Genomic DNA, 17,523 nt, shown 5'->3' with positions numbered 1-17,523 from the left:
ATCTTGGATGTGTTTCTTTAGTTAGGAGAAATTGACTTTCGAATTGTCAAAGTTGCGAGATAGTGTGTAAAGAGGCATCGAAGAAATTTCTCTCCAAGTCAACATGATAGGACCCATACTCATGGGTCGTAGGCCAATTTTGGGTACTAGTTAGGGTTTTGATTTTAAGCCTATGTAAGCCAAAAGTCTACAAAAGACCCAGTCTAACGTGACCTTATAAAAATGCAGAGACGTTATCATCATGTATCTCAACAGCCACCACTAAATTATTTTTCCAGTGAATAATACAAGAAGTAATAAATTCAACCTAAAAACTTTGAAGTCCGAAAACTTGTTTCACCAAACCTATGGGGTGAATATTAGCTTTCATCCACTAAATTATTGGAAAATTGAAAGAACGAATAATGAACAAGAGAATTAGAGTGTATCAAATATTTGACATTGACAGCTTAAGTATTAGTTATGTTGGTCTAGTATATAATATCCAACATAACTATTAAATAAAATAACAAGTGACTACACAGTAAAACGTGTAAACTCATAGAAAGTAGATGTCACGGTCCTGGGTGTAAATACAAATTTGGTTAAGAATTTCAAACGTAATAAAATTAGATTCCGGACTTAAAATCGTAACGGTCGAGTTAATGCAAATGAATGTTTTGTGAAGATATTAGTTTATTTAAACTTACTTCAATTGATTTTTTAATCATATACTATTATTTATCGTAAATTATTTAACCGTATAATGTTTGATTTACATCTACGATTTAAATGTATATATTTATAACTTACAAACAGTTTTCCCTCCTCGTACCTGAAAAATAAAAATACATTTTAGATATACAAAGGTACATTGTTAGGTATGTAAACTTTTATCGAATGTAAAGCTATATCAAAGACCTTTCAAAGAACACAAAACCCATGATATACAGTAGCAGCATTTTTCTTTCACTATACAAGTTTTTCATAACATATTACAACCTTATTCCCCGGTCTAAAGCGATTCCCTGATATTATTGTAGTATTAAAATACCCCCGCCACAGCAAACCTGCCGACTAAGCAAATTTCCATTTGTCTGAAATGATTTTTAATTAAATATACCTTAATGTCATAAGGTTTAACGAGTACCTAGGTTTGCTGCTACAAGGGAACTAATAAAGTGTGGTTTTTAGTAAAATATTAATAGCTTAGTATCAAATAAATAAATTTGTAAAGTTTGTTAAAAATATATTCTTAAACAAGTGATTTACAATATTCTCCATAAGAATAACATGTCAATTTTAAATTTAAATTTTTTTTGAATTTTCTTCGTTACAAATAATTGTACAAAAACACTTTGATACACTAAATTATTTGTTTTTTAAGCTCTTTAAAAAGGTCTAAAGAGACCGGGCCACCTATGGTAATAGCTACTTCCCTATAGGGAAATTCGCTAATATAGTTTTATATTTTAATTGAAATACCAATTTTGTTAAAATCGATGGCCAAATATCAAACATAGACCATTTGTCCTCGATACTGTAAGAATAAGAGTGAACATTTTTTAAATGCATCATTATGAAGCATGCACAAAATCAATTTGTGATTTGACTATTAAAATATGCTCATTAGTGTTTTATGGAAGAATTTATAAAAGTAGTAACATTTGTTCAATAATTAAATTGTTATACTTCCTCTGTTGTTAGTGTGATGGTGCAAGCTTTATTTTAGGGATTGTTTTAACAAGGTGGTTTTCATTCATTTTTTGGCTGCAACAGGACCCCCTCGAGCATTTAAATCATTGATGTGAAATAAATTAATTATTAAATCAATATCAAATATTTTATAATGTTATTGCGTTATCGTAAAGCAGTGTAAAAAACCTACTATAGTCGGAATAAATGTATGTAAAATTACAGAATAAAGATAGAAACAACCTTAATAGTAAACTATATATTTGTGGTTAAAGATACGCCTATTTATTTTTTGGCAAAACGTTAAAGACTGACTAAGGAATTGTGAAATTCCTTATTATACAAACTTTAGTTCAAATCACATTAAAATATTGTAATTAAAGGATTGAAGAGATACTTCCAACTAATTTCCATACAATGAATTTAAACCACAAAGACGTTTAAACTAAGAAATCATAATTGCATTTTATCAATGATTAAAACTTCTATCCCTATTCTGATTAAAAATGAAATTGTCTCACACAAAAAAAATATCCAACGTCCCTCAGTACATACATGGTTTAACTTTTGCTGGGTTTACGTACTATTCTTGTTATCTTTCCAATAATTCCTCACTTGAGGACGGGATCATATTTTATATCTCGAAACGTCATAAAAACTTACCAATCGTGATTGAAAGTTTCCGCAATATTCTTTTAAATAACATGTGTTAAAATGCGTTTGTATACTCTATAGTATTGTACACACAACAACGTTTTAGATGACCGATTTTGAAATTTCTTTCAAAAATAGATATTATAGGGTTTCCTATTTTTATTGGAAGAAAAATCTGGTCCATCTGACCGCAGTTGGAGTTCTAGGAAGGATAGACGGAACGCAGGTTCCAGTTGATTTTGCACAAGTAGCGGTCCAAGGCACGGTGGGGGGAAACTAGGTCACTTCTGAGCGGAGTGGTCGGGACATGAATCCGAGACACCGCACCAACCTGCGAATGCTTACTTTTTTTTAGAATCCCAGATTTTTAAAGCTTGTTCCAAAATCTAAGTTCTAGAAAAAGACGTGTGAAACCCAAAACGAAAAGAATCCTATCTCGAATCATGGAAAGAATATTGCATTGTTTGAACTCCCACCAGTTTAGACACTTCAAAAAGTGTATATTTATTAATTCATATGTTACGTAACTGGTCTAGCTTAAACTTTGTCATAAGACTATAATATTTTAAACGAGGTTTTACCATCGAAGGTTTCGTCAAGTGTGTATTAAAAATGAATTCAATTATTTATTTTTATTTAGTACCAGTTAAGTAGAAATTACATATATTGAGAACATTCTAAACCATAACTCCCTGATATGAACTATATGTTGATATATATTAATAAACCTGTTCAAAGATTCGGTACGGAGAAATTGCGAAAATCATCGAGGAGTAGGATCCCTTAATTAATACCAAGTAGAGATCTTCATTGTAGCGGAGAATACATTCTTAGCAAAGATGAGATATACTGTAAGATTTGAGGATTACAAATAGCAAAATCAATTTTGACTCCTATGTATATGTACGTATCAAACTATGTTTCAACCACAGGAATACGGATTAATTAGGTAACTAGTAGATCAGCAACTGGAAAGGTAGGTCGTTTTTTATTGAGGACCGGGTTTATCAATTCAATGGCAGCTATATAAACCATAATTTGTTCTTTTTGTTGTGACGAATGTACGATGTAATAAATACAATGGTTTTACAGAGCAGTGTAATGATGCCATGTTTAGCTGTCTTATCATAAATTTTGTTGAATTGTTAGTAAAGTACAACTGACTAAGAAGTCAAACGATCGATCCCGGTCGGTTTCAGTTTAAAACATCAAAGGGAGAAAGAAGTTACAGACTTCTAAAATCGATTAGCGACCTCCAAATTACTAAACGAATTCACTAACCACTCGACAACCCAACCGTCCGTGACAATTTAATGAATTTATACTCCATTATGTCCGCCTTTTATCTCGATAGTTTTATGTAGCCGATTTTTGGAACCGTTCAACCGCACCGCAGAACAGAAATAAACCGGAGTTTATATATTGTTTCTGGTGTTGGTTTAGATATACGTGTGACACGAACTATTACTGCTATAGTTTGTTAAATTAATGTAGACGGTTGGGATGTAACCTTCCTACCCAATGAATACAAACCTTATTCATTGACCACAGGGAGGCCCCATCCCCGACCACCTTCTTTATTTGAACAAACTATATTGTATCTGGTAGAAATATACAAGCGTTATTTTAATGTCTGGTATTTCTAAAATATGCACTTACAATTTTACTCATAATCGATTTTAAAACCAAACCGTGATAAAAGATGTAGTAACACTTCGGCCCAGTAACATTTCGGCCAAACTCAAATTTCTTAGAAAAACAGTATCACTTCGTCCCACTCGCTTTTACAGATGATTAAATAAGCTAATGGAGTAACATTTCGGCCCGACGAAAAATTGACAAGGGTTGGGGAACGCAGTTCAGGTATAGTAATACCAGAAACAAAAGAACCCTGGGCCGTTTCGAGCCGCGCAGGTTTGAATGGTACCCCACACCTACCGGCGCGAGCCACGTGATCTTTTCGTTTCTGCGCAGGTTGTTTTGTGAGTGGTATGTCAAGAGGTACATGACCTGTATACTTTGCAACCACCCTCTGGTGGAATGTCGCCCAACCGTCACCCCTTGCATCCTCTGACCTCATATGACGGAGAATCGGTGGAATCTTACCTAACCTAACCTAACCTAACCTGTCAAATATTTTGTTGGGACGAAGTGTTACTAGTGGGCAGGTAGAGAGTTGGGCCGTAGGCCACATCTGAGGGTTTCGGGCCGAAATGTTACTGGGCCGAAGTGTTACTTGGGCCGAAGTGTTACGACACGTGATAAAAATGTTGAATTCGCACGCATTTTTTATTTACAGATAATGTTTGATGGATTTAAAGGCAGTTTTATCAGAACACAGTTTTCATGGATCTTTCATTGAATTATTAAGTAACACAGCAATTCTATTATTTTCTGACTTCTTCTTACACGACGATCACAAAGCGAGAAATCTTTGTGAAGAATATCGACGAACGATAAAGTTGAATTCATTAAGATTTGACGTTAACAATACGAGAGAAACGTTTGAAGTCAAAGCTTTGACTAAACCTGTGACCTGACCGAGCGTTCACTGTAATTGTTGACAGTTATAACGCTGAATTAATGAAAATGTTTTAAATTCCTCAAATCTTTGCAATTTATAGAACATAACTTCATTGGTACGGGTTGTTGGATTTAAAACAATATAAAATAGCTACCTGTATAAAAATGAAAGAACAGTAATTTTTCGATTGCGAATCACTTTTTTAGCATTTTGAGAACTTTGAAAAAGAATGAATTTCTGTGAGAAATTATTTGTGTAATCCATTTGTAGTTTAATCATTGTATGAACACAATTCGGTGTGTCATTTGTCAGTAGATTATGCTAAGAATTAAAATACTCTTGTTGAGGCGTGTTTCTAGCCTAATGCATCTTTAACTTTGGTTCAAGAGGGTCGAGTTCAATCCTGACATATCCATAAATATTTGGGACGATTCTCGATGGAAGCATTTTAGTTTCTTCCATCAAAATTCCGCTGGAGTATAACGTAAATTAACAAACCAGTGGAGGAAAAACAGGTAACACTCGGAACTGTACAAGATATATTACCTACCAACCGCGAGTATTTAAGTAGAAAAAACTGAGGTCGAATGGGTAAATTAATGTGTTAAACAAGTGTTAAGTGGCAGTTCGGTTAGGGCGTGGTGGCTACTGCTTTCTGACAACGGTGTACTTCAAGGTAGCACTGTCGGGCCCTGACGTCATGAAGGCGAGTTCAAGGTCTATGGTGACTAACTGATCGCCCGTTGTTGATCTAGTTCAGATTGACTTGCAGCCGATACCGTGATTTGTAGGATAAAATGAAAGAAACTGATTTAAAACTATTTCTTTTGCAATCCTATTCCAATTCCATTGAGTGTCAAACCATCGTTTTCGGACTAAAACGTTAAACTAGTGAAAATATCTAATGAAGGATTTAGATAGCTTTCGTAACGCATCCGAAAAGCCAGCGCGTATTTTCGCCAGTTCAACATTGTGATCACCTGGACATTTCCATTTCGTTTTGTCATGAGAGCCGAAGCCCCCTGACTGCATACCCGGTACCTATCCTTTAGGACATACCCGGGCCCCATGATGTAGGCCGAAGCTTACGCATCAACCTTTAGCACATCATGGGCGGATGACTTAAGGTCATCAGGCTCGCCGGCTGCCGAAGCAGACCCTTCGGAAGGAGGGTTGCCCCTCAATCCTAACCAGGGATTCCGGCTGCTTGTTTAAGCGTCACTCCACCTGGGTTCCACTAGGTCGAGACCTAGAGGTCCATGGTAGAGCGCCCCGACGCATTTAGTGCAAGCAACACTCGGGACCTATCTAATCCCTGACAGGCAGAACCCGCCATCAATAGCCAGGAGGAAGGGGACCGTCAGCAAGCTGACCGGGGGAACCCCAACCTCCCATTTACACCGCTGCCCGATCGAGGCCTTACCCATTGCTGGGAAACCAGAGATAACCAGAGCGATAGATCCCCAGATACCCCTGGCGGGCTCGGACCCAGCACCCGATCTACTTCGTTTGCCCGTCAGACCCAACATCACTGCCAGGCCATCAGGGTTTCCCAAAAGGAGGCAGGTATAGAAGTGGGACCCACCCGGATGAACCTATCCACCAGAGGTGGCGACACCCTTGACTCAATTGAGGTTCCGGGAAGAACCCCCCACACTCAAGATAACCATACCGTCCGTGCTCAGAGACGCACACCAAGATGCGACTGTTGGCATCAAAAGTAAGAACCTACCTTCTTGATTGATTTATAAAGTAACAATTAAAATCTTACATCCCTAAGCCAAATAGTAAAAAGGTGCCAAATACAGATAATAATGTTTTTATCGTTTATTTTCCTTTACCATCAATACTTTTAAACGTCGTATTCGTAGCAATATTCAAGAGGAAAGTTTAATACAAATAAACCTGGTAGAGTCAAGAATAATATTCAATAAAAACAGAGATTGGTTATTTTCTATGAAATTCCCATTGAAACTTCCCCAACCATTGCGATTTTTAACTTTCAACAACGACGGATGTTACAACGGTAACTTTTTATAGTTTTACTAGGTAGAACCTCAGAGTAATAAAACAAAACCTTTTGTTTTATTACTCTGAGGTAGAACTCTTAGAAGTTATCGGTGTATTTCCATCACCCAAAATACTCTTTGTCATATTTCACTGTTATATTTATCCATGCCGACACCTTTTTTCAACGAAATTTATGTTACATCTAAATCAATGAAAGAGGCACCACTATTACAACATTTTGACAGATTTACGCGTGGTAAAAAGTCCATTGATGGCATGAGGATTACTATTGTAAACCTGGCAGAGGTCTTCCGGTTCTCAACCTCCGTGAGAACCATTCAATCCACCGTTGTTGTTAGTTCATTGGTCCATCTCACATCCTACTGGATGACAATTCATTTTTGAGTATTTTCTCCATCTATTATTTATGAGTTTAAAAAGTCTACACTTCATTTTCAAGAACGAACCCCACTTTGCTTGACATTTAAGATATTCCTTAAAGGGACAGTTCCTTTCGCCCAATATAATCTGTTAAAACAATAATTGATTGGCTAGTATTGAATCCGAGCCTCCATCAATTTTGTGGAATGAAATCCATTTTTAGAATTACTTCCTAAGATTTGTTTACTTAGGACTTAGGAAGACCTAATCAGGTTAAAATTATACTACATAGTGGCTTAGAAATCATTTCCTAGTCAATTGTTATGAAAGAACCACAAACACTTTATGGGTATGCTAGGAATAGATGAACTGGTCAGAGACACTAACTACTAGGCCAGCGACACGCCAAAACTTTAGGCCTAAAACTTTGAGCTTTTAAGTGTAGTTATTATTCTAACCTTAAAATCTACTTACATCATTTATCCATATTATAGCAATCATATTACGTAAAATTTAAAGAAACATTTTGAGATACATTCCTAATTAATTATTTACTAAAATCTTCGAATCCTGTGTAATATGCACAATTACAATCAACCATTCAATACAATAAATATTTATTCAAAGAGCACGAAAGATTGACTGACTAATATAATTTTGGAAACAAAATTGAATGCTCTGCATACTATTCGATGTTTTCGATGACCAAACAGATATGAACTAGAGTTAATTAAACTTTAAACGTTTACACCAATTTCTTTCGCACTTAAATAACTACGCATGTTTCGTCATAACTACTTTCGAATTCTAGTACTAAATTGTATGATAGTACCATTGGTTATTGGATACCAGTACTGAAATAGACATCTTTCTACGTGGACTAGCTGTCGCCGAATTCGAATAAAAAAGAATAGAGTTGTGTGACACAGTCACAAATGCACTAGTGTCTAAAATTCTGTCATCTACCTTATGTTTCGTTGCTGGCATAGTTGATTGGTTATACCATTTGCTACAGCTTACAATAAGTCTTCCACCAGTTTTACGTCAACACCAATTTTTAATTTACACCAGTACAATCTGTCGGTGGCTCACGTTAACTACGACGTTGATTTGAAAACTGAGGACAAATTTAACATGGGGATGGAATCTCTAGTTGTATTAGAAGTCAAAGATATTATGGTGGAAATTATTGTTTAAATTTATATTCTACAAGAGCCTGATCGACAATCGACATTGATATCGGTAAGTATCGACGGAGGGTCTTGTACTGTTAGGCCGGTCCGCTACTTCTATCCTGTATGGAACCGAGCTCCTTCTACAACATCGCCGGTGTCCGGTATAACTGTATTCCATTGCCGAGACGCAATACGCTACTCTACAAAGTCCAGGACAACCATCTAATAAGGATAGAGTTTGAAATGTGACTCAACGCGGTTCCCGTTAATGAAAATCACATTTTCCGTTACGGAGGTCTGAAATTTAATTGTAAGAAATAATATACAGGGTGGTAATAAAGTCCGAAGACAGTTCAATATTTTAAAAAATAATGTAGATAGAGCTACAATACTTGGTACAAAATTACAGAACATAAAACTTTATTTTAATACATATTCAGTGATCCAATAACTCTTCAGGGGGACGGCCCACAAGGAGTCGATCGAAAATCTTAAATAGAAGCATAGGTCAATATGCACATCACATGAAAGGTATTTTTTAGTAAAATATAATGCCGCAAACCGCACTTCAAAAGGTTGATCCTGCGCAAAATGGCAGGCGTTCAAAAATTTCTTGATCTGCCATTTTGTAGCTTTGAACGACTGCCATTTTTTACTCAGGCGTTCTTTTGAGCTTGAATTTACGGCATTGTAATCTACTAGTGAAGACCTTTAATTTGATGTGCATATCGACCTATGCTTACGTTAACAATTTTCTTCAGATTCCTAGGGGGGCTGTACCCACTGAGGAGTAAGCGTATAATAGCAATGCAAATTAAATGAATCTTTGAACAACTGTCATTCTTGGCTCGGTTGTCCGTTTGAGTTCAAATTTGCGGTAGTATATTCTGTTAGTAAAGACTTTAATTTGATGTAAATGTCAACCTCTGCTTCTATTTAAGATTTCCTCCTGACTCCTTGCGGGACGTCCCCATGTGTTGACGTACCAAATCTTATTGATTTATCTGTTGTCGTTTCGAAAATATTTAACTGTCTTCGGACTTTATTACCACCCTGTATAAGTAAAATAATGGTGGTGGGACTAGGAATTAAAAGTGAATAGAAGAGATCTAAGTTCTTTATACCATTCTCATTCTTTTACATTGTTGGATTGTAAATCTACTACTGAGATAATCTTTTAAGTAAGCCACGCAACAACAGAAATTAACTCATGATGCAGCATTGAATATTTTAGGAACACATTCCCAGACCAGCTTAGAGGTTTCGAACTAATAAGGATATTTGTGTTTATTGTTGGTTTCATTATGTTTTGTACATTGTTTTTTAGGTTATGTAATATATAACATGCAATCAATGTGTGGAAACCCCTTTAGGTAAATTAGGTTAGAGAGGGTGGTTGAGTAAATGCAGATTATTAATTAGACACTTGAAAACGGAAGCAGTTTCTTAGAAGAGTCTTAGAAAAAAGTTAAACTAAAATTAAAATAGTTATCTTTCGCAATTAAGAACATTATAAACACATTTTGGGCACCGTCGGATATTCTCGAAATACCGTTGAAGTTCTATTATAATTATAAATTATTTATCGAAATAAATATCGTTAAATTTTCTCTTTAACATACAAGAAAGTGTAACTTTAAGTTGAGAATAGGATACTAATTTTACCATTATTCTGCTATGAACAATTTATACTAAATTATTATTTATGATACAATTTTGGCATAATTTGGTTCTAGTAAATCTAACACTTGATGTACTATATGGGTTTGAATTAATCCCTATAATCCCGCATTTCACCGTATAAACTATTATGAGTACCGGGTATGGCTATTGATCAAACAAATATCTACTGAAATAAATATTTTAGATTCGAAGATACGTTGAGAGTTTACTATAGTAAATATAATATATTCGGATAATTACTCAACAGTTGGGCATTTACTACAATGGATGTGTTTTCAAATAAGTTTTTTATATTTTTAAATAGCCTACAATTGTAATAATATCTATTACATTTTAAAGGAAAACAGGACACATTAATGTTAACAAATCTGTTAGTAGCTCTCAACACTAATGAGTTCGCAACCTACAGAGAACGCGTTCGTTATAATTGAATGGTTATAGAATATCAATAAAATCTGTCATTATTTTTATCTACAAACGTTTGAAGCTTTACTTTAAATTAAAATAGTGATTTTACAAAAAAATTGTAATATCATCATTATATAAAGTGCTACAGTTTTTAACCTTACTGGACATTATTTAATTAACTTGGAAACTATGGTCTACTTTATACGTTATAGGCGGTATAGGTTTCTTTCATTAAGAAGGAATTATATAATTAATCAAAATGTAATCTAAAAATTTATTTATCAAATATTGTGAATTTAAATGCACGAGTAATTTTTATGCAGTAATACTCTTTAAAATGTCATAATTTAACAAGTCATTTTCTAGATATAAATAGTTGTCTAAATTACTGGGTAAAAATAAATAATGTGAAAATAACTAGTACAGCGTCAAAGGCAAGGTTTGCGTTTCCTTATCCTTAGAAGAGCCGTAGTCAAGTCTTCCATTTCCAAGGCTCTTGTCGTCAATAAAACAGGGTCTTTTGTTGTGACTTTCACAGCAGTAAAAGAGTGGTTTTAGAGATCTGTCGTTATATTTGCTGCAAGATTGGGTTTGAAAACATAATCCCGAAACTAAATTAGTTCACCCTATTGTCCACATTATACTAACTTATATTTTATTTCACATATTCCAACTGAAGACTTAGAAAGTGTTGAAGATTTGAAGGGTATAGATGTGAAGATGTATAGATTGAAGTATAGATGTGTGATTTGTTTGAAGCTGATATCATAAAGTTCGGAAGTACCATGTATTTTGAAATAATCTTAAAATCCCGTAAACAGTAATACAAATTACAAAGTGTCGATCATTTGTAGTAATATAAGATGTTAAGTTCACTTTTGTTGTTTGGAACGTACCTGAAATATAAACGTTGACATAACCATGGTTGTAAATTGTTTTCTAGCATGTACATAAATAATTTCTGAAGGATTTAATTTGAAGAAAATGAGAGCTAAACTTAATATATAACCAATATATTTAAAATAATCAATGGAGTTATTTGATTAACAAGAAAATTCCAGAAAAAAAAATGAAATTGGGTCTACTTAACCCCAACACGGAAAGATACTGGTAACTTGTAAAATGATCTTTAGAATGCAATGATATGATTCGATGTTAAAGAAATTGTTGCATAGTTACATTTCTTTATTTTTATATTTTTAATGCATAGATAAATAATAAAATACAAGCATGGCTAAATACAACAATGAATCATGCATTTCAATTTTTTTCAAACAAGCAAAGTACAACTTGGGTGTGTTAAAATGTTCCTAGCGCACACAAAAAAATGTACCAAGTATTTTTTAAGTTATTTTAAACACAAATTAAAACATCATTATTTTCAAGGACGCACTTTTTTCAAATCGTTTCGCAATCATGTTTTGTGTCGATTAACAAGTATTGTATCATAACACAGTCAAAGCTAGCAGTATGTGTGATCAACACAGGAAATTATCAACAACTAAATGTCTTATTATCCTTGAATTGTTTATATTATGACATTTCTTCTCAGCTCAATCAACAAACGAGAAAATGACCAACCAAGCGTATGCGTTAACACCGTAGCGACATAAACATTTTTTGCCACAGTAATAATGCCTTGTCGAAGGTAGTTTGAGTGCAATAAAAACAATGACTATCTGCGATTCAGCGAAAGCCACCAAATAAATTCCCTATTACTTTCTACAGTCGAGGAATGACTCAAACCTTTCTACGGACATGTGGCTTTCGCATCCTTAGTTAGCGATAAGACGAAGAAGAAAGCTAAACAACTCGCATATGGAAACCGGCAAAACGGATTTACTGAAACCACTCGTTCTGTTTATGTTGTAGAGTTTAATTGGTTTAAAATGGATATTGATGTGAAAGAAATAGTTTGGTGTCTGTGTTTTAAACTTAAGCTATGTTGTTTATTTATAAAGAAATGTGTAAAGTGTAATACCATGATACATTTTAAATTGTAGTTCATAAACTAAAGTCTCAATTTATCTATGTGGAATTGAATATTTAATAAAACATAATATGTAAATAAATAATATTTATATTAAAACTTATGTTAAACCAGTGTAAACATGCACAAAATCTGACAAATATTTAACAGTTTTATTTGATGTTTGTGAAATTATAGAAATTGATTATGTATGAATTGTGTTTTAATAAAACATATTCTATTGAAAATCATTTTAGACTATTACTCTGAAACTAGTTCTTGTTCATTTGAACAAATACTGTAGTTTAGTTGTTATGTTGTAAAATGCACTAAAAATCCAATTCTCCATCTGAATCTTCGAGTCTTTTGTTTTGTTCCTTTTGTTTTGCTTTTTGTTGTGTTAAAAGTGTCTTTCAAAGATTACAAAGTGTTTTTCACCCTTTCGTTTGATTCTTTTGTACAAAAAGAAAGAAGGTGCTAAAAATAGTTATATTATCCTTAGAAAGATTCTACAGTACCATAGTCTAGATAGTTTTTTCCAAACTGAAATATTCATCTACGTACCATTACCCATAATAACGTATAAAATAAACAGATTCAGATTCTAAAATATATAGCGATCCACCCTTTATTGAATAGTGTAAACATACCTGAGTTAATTGTTAAACACCCTTTATATTTTTTTGTATACAAGTACCTGGGACCGAGCTTTCCTCAGGAAAATTCATTAGCACACTGTTAGATCTTTCAAAACAATTTACTGCGTAATTGGCCCGACTGTTTATTTTGATTTTTAACTAATATTGCAGTCTATAGGTCCAATGTTGATATATTGAAAAAAAACTATTTAACCTGCCATGAGACACTGAGAATTCTCGTTCGTCAAACAGAAATTAAGTTTTAAGAAAATTCATTAATTTGGGATTTAAGGAGAAGATTAGTGGAATATATTGCAGTCTTTAAACAATGATATTCGTCCTAACATTATTTTCTTTTGTAATGTACTTGCAATTTGCTATTATAGTCAGCTTATTTTTAAGAATATGTTATTATTATTTTGTTTATATTTGTTGCTATTTAGCAAGCAACATGGGACACCATGTTAAATTTGTTATGTTTAATTCAATTGGTTTTTTATTAGACATTTATGTAACTTATGTTGAAGAATACCTTAGTTAAAACTCAAAGATCAAGTTAATCTTGAGGATACAGTCTGAGAAAATACCCATCATAAAATAATCAATCAAGTTAATCTTGCTCATAATATAGTGATTGCTAGGTTCAGACGATGTAAGAGTGAGTTGTAGCATAAAAATAATTTAAACAATATCAAAACATGCAAAAAGCTTTCATTTAGTTTTCAGAGACAGCATTTTTTTTTTATTTACCGGCTACAGCAAAGGAGCTCTACCATAAACATTAACGGAACCACACTTGTATCAAGAGTTGTATCTTGAGTTAGCATGAAACTGATTGTAGAAGCGTGAAACTAGACGTTACGTCGAGCACGCGCCCCGTTGCTCGTTGCTCGTTTGCATCTGAGCTTAACAAGCGTGCAATGAGGTACCGGATTGGTTTTTGTGTACAGCTGTTTCACGGTAGGAAACAGTTTATGCCAACACTCGGTTATGATACGGGAAGCTAACGGGGCGTGCAGCGGCGTTAGTAGTTCTGTAAACACTCATAAACACTATAATTGGTGACTTCAAAGTGGAAAGGATATACAGGGTGTCTCGGAACTCTACCAACATTTTAGAGCATTGTTCCTGAGTAAGAAACTATCTAAATACCATATTTAACTGTCCGGAAGTCCTTATTTACTCACACAGCCACCATTTTGTTTTTTCACCTATATTTTTTTTTAAGAATGGTTAAACATACGAAATGGAAACTTTGCACAAACATTTATGACAACTTAACAAAGCTACCAAAGAATTATAAATATTTTCCAAATTCATGAAATATAATTGCGGCAATTAAAAATTTTGTTTCTTAACTAAAAAAAACCTTTGATTTTACAAGAATGGCCTTTTTAAGGCAATTTTATTACAAATCGATTAACACCTTATTTTTTAACATTGGACAAATATAACTTGAGATATGGCAGCTTTAGTGATACGTGACCGCTGGAGGTTAGTTGCAGCGCATGCTGAAAGCGGTCACGTATCTCTAAAGCTGCCATATCCCAGTTAATATTCGTCCAATCTTAATAAATAAGGTGTCAGTCGATTTGTAATGGAATTGCCTTAAAAAATTTATTCTAGAAAAAGCTTTTGTAAAATCAACGGTTTTTGGGTTATTTAAGAAATAAAATTTTAAATGGCCGCCATTTTTTATGAATTTAAAATATTTTCATAATTTGTTGGTAGCTTTGTCTAGTTGTCATAAATGTTTGTGCAAACTTTCCATTTAATATGTTTAACCATTCTTTAGTAAAAATGAATAAGTGAAAAAACAAAATGGTAGCTGTGTGAGTAAATCCGGACAATTTAAATATGGTATTAAGATATGTTTCTTATTCAGGAACAATGCTCTAAAATTTTGGTAGAGAGATCCGGGACACCCTGTATAGCTGTTTTCTCGTTTTGTTATGGTTAGTTGCAAACGTGGTCTGCTAGGTTAGGTAAGCTCTTGGATTATTTAATTTGTATGGTTAGTAATTTGTTGTTATTTTTTTTTAGTTTGACATGCCAATTGTAATTTTTAAGTTTTTTTGGGAACGGTTGAAATTCTGGTCCCGTTACTGTCATTGTTTTATAGCCACCACTTGATAGCCCGCAAATGACATCTAGGTATCGTTATATTTCTCTAACCCAAAAATTTGGGGCCATAACTATAATCTTATTACATACAGTATCAAAGCATTTTTAACGCCTCAAACAAAGTCCCTATAAAACGCCGATAGTAGTTATTTTACATTATTCATCAGTGAATAAAAATCAAATAAAACATAAAAACCCGTAAAACGAATCAGCGACGAAAAATGTCTTGTACGAGATATTTTGTATTTCCTTTGATAAAAAGAACAGTCCCAAAGAATTTCGATGATGTATTACAAGATAATTTTAATTTATATCATGTATATAGAGGCTGGCATAAGCTAAAATTTATTTTAAGGATAATCATTTATTTACATAGTTTGTTAGGAAAAAACTGTATTCTGGAACTTAAAATATATTTTTTTATTTCAAGTTAAAATCTGAATCGTTATGTAAATAACTTTGGCTATTTTACATTCATAAAAATATTTGATGGCTTCAAATTGGGGGTACACCTATTACTATTTCAAAAATTTTAAGGATCACATAAGCTCATCAGTATTTCATACGTGGAATTTAAATTCGTACGTTTTTGTTGATTTAAAGGAACCTTAAAATCCTCCAAAATCACTGTTTAATCTACATTACACACATTTATTGAGCTTAGATATCTTAAATTGACTATTACAGCTACAGTTCAATTTTACGTAAATTTAATACTACATAGTAATACTAAATAGTAAGTAAGAAATTGTTGTCATTAACATTTTGACTTTACTTTGCTAGCATTCCACCATAATGTGGTTATTAGCCTACTTTAAATATTTAAAATTGCAAATCTTATGCTGTTGCAAGCATTATTTACTTTTTTTCAGTATTCTTGTCTGTTTTATGATTTGGACATTCAAGATAAAAAAGAGTTATTAAAAACGAGAAAAGATTGGTTTATATACATTGGATTGAATTGTCAACGTTATTACGTAATACGTTTAAGTTTAATTTTATGTAATGATAGATAATATAAAGTAATGTAGACTCCTTTATATCGAGTTGTCTCTATAATTATCATCAACTGGATGAAAAGGAGTCACATATTAGAAAAATAAATTGATTATATTCGTTAAGTTGTACTAGACTAACTTATTATTACAAAACTTCCGTTTCAAACTCATTTACAGGAATAATTAAAATAATGACAAAAGTGCTAAGGTGGAGATATCGTTAAACGCGGCATCTGTTAGACCCATCAGTGTAGTCTCCCAAGAAATACGTACGAACAAGTAAAAGTGAATCAGTCTAATTTGGGCCAAAGCTACATAAATTGAGTGAATATACTTATATTTAACTTTGTTGTAGGAAAACAATCAAATGGACCAAAAAGAGAGAGCTTACGTGGCGATGAAGTCCATATTGCAGATCACAGTTGCAGTCGTACATTATTACGACTTTGTTGAAAAATATATTGAAAATTGTTAAAAATTAAAGCAAAATTTATATTAACTTAACTTTTAGCGGTACTTTTGTTATGATAAAGATTTGTATGTAATTATTTTATAAGCCCTTCTTGGGTTTTAAACAAAAATTTCATCATTTTGGGTCTACCAAAACTGAGCGATTCCGTTATCAACGATGTATTCATTGTTTGGAAATATGAACTCATTGGACATCCCTGGTCCATTCAATGGGAAATTTGATCTATAATTATCTATTCTCACAACACAGCTATAAATATCAAATTGCATCGTACACCCTTGAATTTTCTACTTAAGAAAATTAGAATGAAAAAAAAACTTAACTATAAATCAACCGGATGGTTAATTTAAATTCCATCCGTTATATAAATCAAAGAAATGACAACACTGTAACCAACCTGTATGAACATGATGACAACACAAATTCACCAAAACGAAGACACAAAAATATCCAAACCAGTGAGGAACTGGAGGTCTCCTTGGCTGTAGCATGGTAACAGGTGCAACACTACGCGAGTCGATCATTTAGACACATGCTCACGGGTAGACGTCCGAACGCACAGTGAGGTTACCGTAACCTGGGGAGCGGCAGCGACGGAACTGGGCTCCGGCGGAGAGAGAGAGAGAGAGAAAGAGAGAGAGAGAGAGCTGCAGGACACTTGACTCTGGAAGCGAGAACTGTGGAGTCGTCACTGGTGTGGTCGGAGGTGATAGTCCATTAGCTCCATTAATGGACCTCCGTAGTCTGGATGATGCATCTCCTGGCCAAGGAAGAACCGGTAGCCATGAGATGCACATGACCCCAGTCATTCAT

General features: G+C 33.6%; 1 protein-coding gene across 1 annotated transcript in view; it reads right to left on the bottom strand.

The window, feature by feature from the left end:
• Positions 1 to 17,285, bottom strand: part of LOC128998505 (uncharacterized) — a 146,143-nt gene extending 128,858 nt beyond the window's left edge. The window contains exon 1 of the mRNA XM_054424669.1: positions 17,108 to 17,285. Within this exon, the coding sequence (XP_054280644.1) occupies positions 17,108 to 17,234 (127 nt within the window). The 5' untranslated portion in view covers positions 17,235 to 17,285. The remainder of the gene's footprint in view (positions 1 to 17,107) is intronic.
• Between the last annotated feature and the right edge of the window lie 238 nt (positions 17,286 to 17,523).

This window comes from Macrosteles quadrilineatus, unplaced genomic scaffold, assembly GCF_028750875.1.
Source record: "Macrosteles quadrilineatus isolate MER2022 unplaced genomic scaffold, UCM_ALF_1.0 Scaffold_7__1_contigs__length_78375512, whole genome shotgun sequence".
Classification (NCBI taxonomy): domain Eukaryota; kingdom Metazoa; phylum Arthropoda; class Insecta; order Hemiptera; family Cicadellidae; genus Macrosteles; species Macrosteles quadrilineatus.
This window is presented reverse-complemented; position numbering and strand designations above follow the sequence as displayed.